Source organism: Talpa occidentalis, unplaced genomic scaffold, assembly GCF_014898055.3.
Source record: "Talpa occidentalis isolate TD23 unplaced genomic scaffold, MPIMG_talOcc4v2.1 talOcc4.2, whole genome shotgun sequence".
NCBI lineage: Eukaryota > Metazoa > Chordata > Mammalia > Eulipotyphla > Talpidae > Talpa > Talpa occidentalis.
The window spans coordinates 29,269,337-29,274,952 of NW_023602073.1; the positions used below are offsets into that span (position 1 = coordinate 29,269,337).

The window sequence follows — 5,616 nt, forward strand, 5'->3', positions numbered from 1 at the left end:
ACGGTGTGACAAAGGCCGTGGTGCAGGAGAGGAGGGGCCGGCAAAGTTCCAGGTGTTGGGTGTTGCTCTAGGGTCTCAGCACCCAGGGCGCTGTCTGGGGCTGGAAGGTGACGGTCCGGGCTTCCTCATCAACCCGGTTTCACTTCTCACAGCCCGTGTCGGGTCCTCCTTCCTGGATACTGGTGACTCACCCCAGGGCTCACTCTCCATTGCCTGGAGGTCTCCAGAGCAGCCAATCAGCAGCCCCGCGGCTCCAGTTAGGAAGTCTCCACCCACCCGCCAAGACTCGGAGTCTCCCCAGACCCAACACCTCAGGTCATGAGGCCCCCAACCCCCCTGCTGCTGCTCTCGGGGGCCCTGGCCCTGACAGAGACCTGGGCAGGTGAGTGCGGGCCCTGGAGGGAAAAGGTCTCATAGGAGAGAGGAACCCCGGCGGGGGGCTTAGGTCGCGGAAAAAGTAAGTCTTCCCCGCGTCTGACCCTGTTGTTCCCCTTGACCCCAACCTGTCCTGACCCCGCTCTGCCCCTCCCAGCGCACCTCGCCCCCCTCCGCCTCCTCTTGCCCCTCTGAGTATCGACCCTTCACGTCGGCCGCCATAGTTAAATCTCGGGAGCCCCCTCGCCCCCTCCCCCCCCGCCCCGTCTCCCCAGCCCGGGTCTCCCCTGCGCCCCCAGGCTCCCACTCCCTGAGGTATTTCTCCACCGCGATGTCCCGGCCCGGCCTCGGGGAGCCCCGCTTCATCGCCGTGGGCTACGTGGACGACACGCAGTTCATGCGGTTCGACGGCGACTCCCCGGGCCAGAGTGTGGAGCCGCGGGCGCCCTGGGCTGGGCGGGAGGAGCAGGAGTACTGGGCGCGGCAGACGAGGAAGGCGAGGGCCACCGCACTCACGTTCCGCCTGAACCTGCGCGTCCTGCGCGGCTACTACAACCAGAGCGCGGCCGGTGAGCGGGGCGGGCCCGGGGCGCTCACGACCCCACCCCCGCGGGCGGGCGGGAACCCCAGACCCCGGCCCGAGCGTCCCCCGAGGCAGGGGGACCCGCCGGACCCTCGACCCGGGACGAGCCCCGGGACGTTCCCCGCGAGGTTCCCGCGTCAGTTTCGGTTTATTCCCGGCGGGGGCGGGCGGGGTGACCGCGGGGTGACGGGGCGGGGACAGGCTCTCACACCCTCCAGGGGATGTCTGGCTGCGACGTGGGGCCCGACGGGCGCCTCCTCCGCGGGTACGATCAGTATGCTTATGACGGCGCCGATTACCTGGCCCTGAACTGGGACCTGCGCTCCTGGACCGCGGCGGACACGGCCGCGCAGATCACCCGGCGCAAGTGGGAGGCCGAGGGAGCGGCGGAGCGCCAGAGGAACTACCTGGAGGGCAGGTGCGTGGAGTCCCTGCTCGGATACCTGGAGCACGGGAAGGAGACTCTGCAGCGCGTAGGTAAGAGGGGCCGCGGGTCTCCCAACCTCCCTGAGGCCGGCACCCGCATGGTCACAGCAGCGCCCTCTCTCTGGTCAGGGAAGGGAGGAGCCCCCTGGGTTTCCTGACTCCCCAGAGGACCCCACTTTTCTCAGAACAGTTAAGGAATCCAGTCTCTCCTGAGCCTGAGGGGAGACCAGCCCTGGAATCACAATTCATGGGATCCTTTTGACCCGGCAGCATTCTTGGGAACCATAAGTTTTTCTCTCAGGGTCTTGTTATTGGCCGGAGGACATTTTTGTTTTTTGTTTTTTGTTTTAAGATTTATTTATTTGTGCATACAAGAACTGGGGTACGGGCCAGAGGTGTGAGGGACAAGAGGATTCAACAGAGACAGAGTGGGGAATCTGACTCCTGCTTTTCTGAGTGCCTAGGTCTGTCCCCAAAAGTCTGTGCTCTCCTCCTTAGAGAGCTGCGTCCTCCTATCCAGAGCTGTCGCCCTAATTCTAGATCTTTCTAAGGAATAAGAGATTATCCCAGACCAGGCTGGTTTCTAGATTTTGTGCTTCCTCTTCTAAACCCACAGCCCTGTCCATTCTAAGGATGGTCACAGGAGGCTTTTTCTGGGTCCATGAGGGAAAAATCCAGAGTATATAAGTTCTCACCCTTCTCCTCAGAGGCCCCAAAGATACACATGACCCACCACCCCACCTCTGAGCATGAAGTCACCCTGAGGTGCTGGGCCCTGGGCTTCTACCCTGCGGACATCACCCTGACCTGGCAGCGAGATGGGGAGGACCTGACCCAGGATACCGAGCTGGTGGAGACCAGGCCTGGGGGAGATGGAAGCTTCCAGAAGTGGGCAGCGTTGGTGGTGCCTTCTGGAGCGGAGCAGAGATACACATGCCATGTGCAGCATGAGGGGCTACAGGATCCCCGAGTCCTGACTTGGGGTAAGTAGGGAATGTGGGCACAGAGCTTCTCAGGGGCATCAAGAGCCCTTCTGGAGACTTTCAGCGCATCAGATGGAGGCCTGGGGCTCAGGGTCTTACTTTCCCTTCCCTTCCAGTGCCCCCTCCTCAGTCCTCCATCCCCACCGCGGGCATCATTGCTGGCCTGGTTCTCCTTGGAGCTGTGCTCACTGGAGCTGCGGTGGCTGCAGCTGTGATGTGGAGGTAGAAGCACTCAGGTAGGGAAGGGAGTGGGGATCTTGTCTACCAGGGACTTTCAGGCTACAGATAGAACTTGCTGTGTCTGGTAATGGGAAGTACCACCCGTATACTTGTGTTGCCCAGTCTGGAGCTGATTGTTAACCCTCTTTTGTAAAGCGTTTTTGAAAATGAATCACAGGTTGTTCACCTTGATAATTCTGGTGATGGGGCCCTGATTCCAGTAAATGGCAGAGGGGAAGGTCCCTGTTGAGGGCAAACCCCAGGAGGCAGTTGGTCCAGTCCCCCCTCATCTCCTCTCTTTATATATCCTGGTCCTGCCCTAAGTGTCCAGTCATAGTTCTGGAAATTTCCCTGTGGCTCAGAACTAGGAGATTCCTTTAGGACTTAATGGCCTGACTCCTCCCTGGTCTCATAAAATGTCTCTTCTCACAGGAGGACAAGGAGGAAACTACACTCAGGCTGCAGGTTAGTGTGGCTCAGGGGTTTGGTCCCTGAGCCCCTGGGGACAGTGTAGATGGAGCCCATGGGGGAGTCACCCTTATCAGTCCCTCCTGTGGTCTCATCTCTCATGGCTCTCACCAGGTTCTGTTTTGTTATCCTCCAGGCAGTGACCGTTCCCAGGGCTCTGGTGTGTCTCTCAGCCCCTAAAGGTGAGACCCTGGAAGCCTGCTGTGGGAGGGGCTGGGGCAGAGAGGATGGGACCAGATTATGGGGAAGCTGTGAGGGGGACATTCTGAGGGTGGGATGGACAATTGAGAATGTTGACACTTACGTGTTTCTTTGAAATTTTTTATGATCCTTTTCCTTCACAGTGTGAGCCAGCTGCCTTGTGGGGGTTGAGTGATGCAGGATTTCTTCTCACCCCCACTTTGTAACTTCAAGATCTACTGGTTTCTTTTGCTGCAAAAGGCATCGGAATGTGTCTCTGTTCTTATGAGATAACTGTGAGGAGGTGGGGAGACTGGCCCAGCCCTGCCCACCAGGCCCCTCTCCACACTGACCTGTGTCTCTCCTTGATGACTTTCCTGCTCCAGCAGAAGCTACTTAGTTTGTGTCTACCTGTCTTTGTGTTTTCCTCAAGAACAGTAACTATTTCCCTCTTGAAATAGTAATTGAGTTCTGAAATTATTTTTGTAAGCTTGCCTGATGGGTTTGGGGGGATAATAAAAATGATTTCTGATATTTGAGATGAAATAAATGGGAAACCTTCCAGAATCACGTGTTTGCTGTGCTGAGTCTGTGCAGGTGGGGGCGGGAGAGGCTATGAGTGGCTGAGGGGGACAGGGCTTGTGTCCAGTCAGTGCTCAGTGCGTCATGGGCTTTGCCGTGGTCACTCCTCAGGGGTCATCTCTCTCTCCCTTTGTCCTTGTCCTTCAGGTGCACCTATCCCAGCAGGGCCTTTGATCACAGGGACTCAGACCCCACCTGGCCTGTGCTGTCATGTCTGGGCAGGGAGTGCTTGTGTGGCCAGGTCAGCCCAGGCTCAGCTCAGGGTCTAGCCTTCTGCCCTCAAATTTCTTTGTATTTCTGTTTTGACTCTTTGGTTTTTATTTTGCTTTATGCCTGTTCATTTTCATGTATAGAGACCAGGCCTCATGTGCTGTTAGTCCCTGACTCTGACAGCTGCAGAGCATCTGTCATTGTCCCCTCAAGGCCCAGGGTGGCCCCTGCACATAGGAGTCTGGTGAGAGATGAAATTCCACACTCATCTAATTTTTGGCCTCATTTTAGGAATGTTTTCTCTATTATTAATTCCACCTTTTCCAACTCTTTTTTACAGAACAAAATGTTGGCATTACTAGAGAAGAGGATTTGATAATTTCCTGATGGATTTAAAGAAGTTCCTAATAGATTTCTGTTTTTCTCTATAGCTTCTCCCTGTAACCCTGCCCTTAAATGTAGTAACCCCAGTGCTGGTGCTAATTGAGACCCATGAGTTGATGGAGTCAGTTACCTTCATAGATGACTGAAAAATAGGTCCCATAAGCCTAGGAACCTGGACCTCCCTGGTGGCCCAGGGATAAGTTTCAGCACTATCACCTTTACACCCCAAGTTCAATCCCTAGCCAGGGAAATAACCCACATATGGCCCAGCAGACCTCTCCTATTTCTCCTGCTGCTCCCCTTAGCAGTGTATTTCAGTAAATCCACCTGTTCTGCTCCCCACTCTGTCTCTGGTGAATCCTCTCACCATCCCCACCCCCGCAATTCTGACGTACACCCCAGTTCTTCTACGCAAAAATAAATCTTACCAAAAACCCCCAAAAAACATAGGAACCTCTTTTCAAAAGAACTGTGTAATGTGCCCATTAGTAAAGACACTGTCTCTAGAACAGGGAGGTGTGTGTGCACCAGGTATGTGTGTGTGACTGTTTATGCAACTAGGAAACCTCCATGAACTAAAAACATGCACAATTTGCGGCCTGTGGAGAGTGTGTCCTAGCGGGGAGGGGAGACTAGGGACTGTGACAACAGATCAGACAGTAAACCATGCGTGTCTGGTTAGAAGTGGGTAAGGGCTGTGGGAAGGTGACTGAGTGTGTGAGGACAGTTTTTTTTTCTTCCCAGCGTGGTCAGTGTGGGTCTCACTAAAGTGACTTTTGAGAAAAAGTTGGATGGACACATTACCCACAGAGATGTGATGTGCAGGAAAGTTCAGTCCAGACAGGACAACCTCCAGTGCAGATGCCCGAGTAGGAATGTGTCTGTGACTGACATGAGCAAGGAGGCCAGCTGTTGCAGCAGATGCCAATGGAGATGGGATCTGTGTGCACCCAGATCATTCAGGCTTGAGGATGTTGGGAGGGTTTGACTCTGTGAGTAAGATGTGGGGTGACAAGACCTTCTGAACAGATACGCACTTCTCTCTGGTAGCCTCAGTCTGGCTGCTGTGCAGCATGGAAGGGTGAGAGGTGGGAAGAGAAATGGAAGAAACCAGTGCAGGTCCCAGGACAGAGAGGATGGTGGCTTCATTGGGGGTGAGCAGGGAAATAATAGGCAGTGATAGGACTGTGTGTATTTAGGCATGGA

The 5,616-nt window shown here is 55.4% G+C and overlaps 1 protein-coding gene across 1 annotated transcript; it reads left to right on the plus strand.

Annotated features, from left to right (window-relative positions):
• The first annotated feature begins 230 nt into the window (after positions 1-230).
• LOC119251966 (popy Class I histocompatibility antigen, A-1 alpha chain-like) lies at positions 231-3,822 on the plus strand. Its single transcript, XM_054698460.1, has 8 exons — positions 231-382; positions 675-944; positions 1,160-1,435; positions 2,092-2,367; positions 2,484-2,603; positions 3,019-3,051; positions 3,191-3,236; positions 3,399-3,822. The coding sequence occupies exons 1-5, from the start codon at positions 319-321 to the stop codon at positions 2,591-2,593; spliced, it is 996 nt and encodes a 331-aa protein (XP_054554435.1). The 5' UTR covers positions 231-318; the 3' UTR covers positions 2,594-2,603; positions 3,019-3,051; positions 3,191-3,236; positions 3,399-3,822.
• Positions 3,823-5,616: the final 1,794 nt, after the last annotated feature.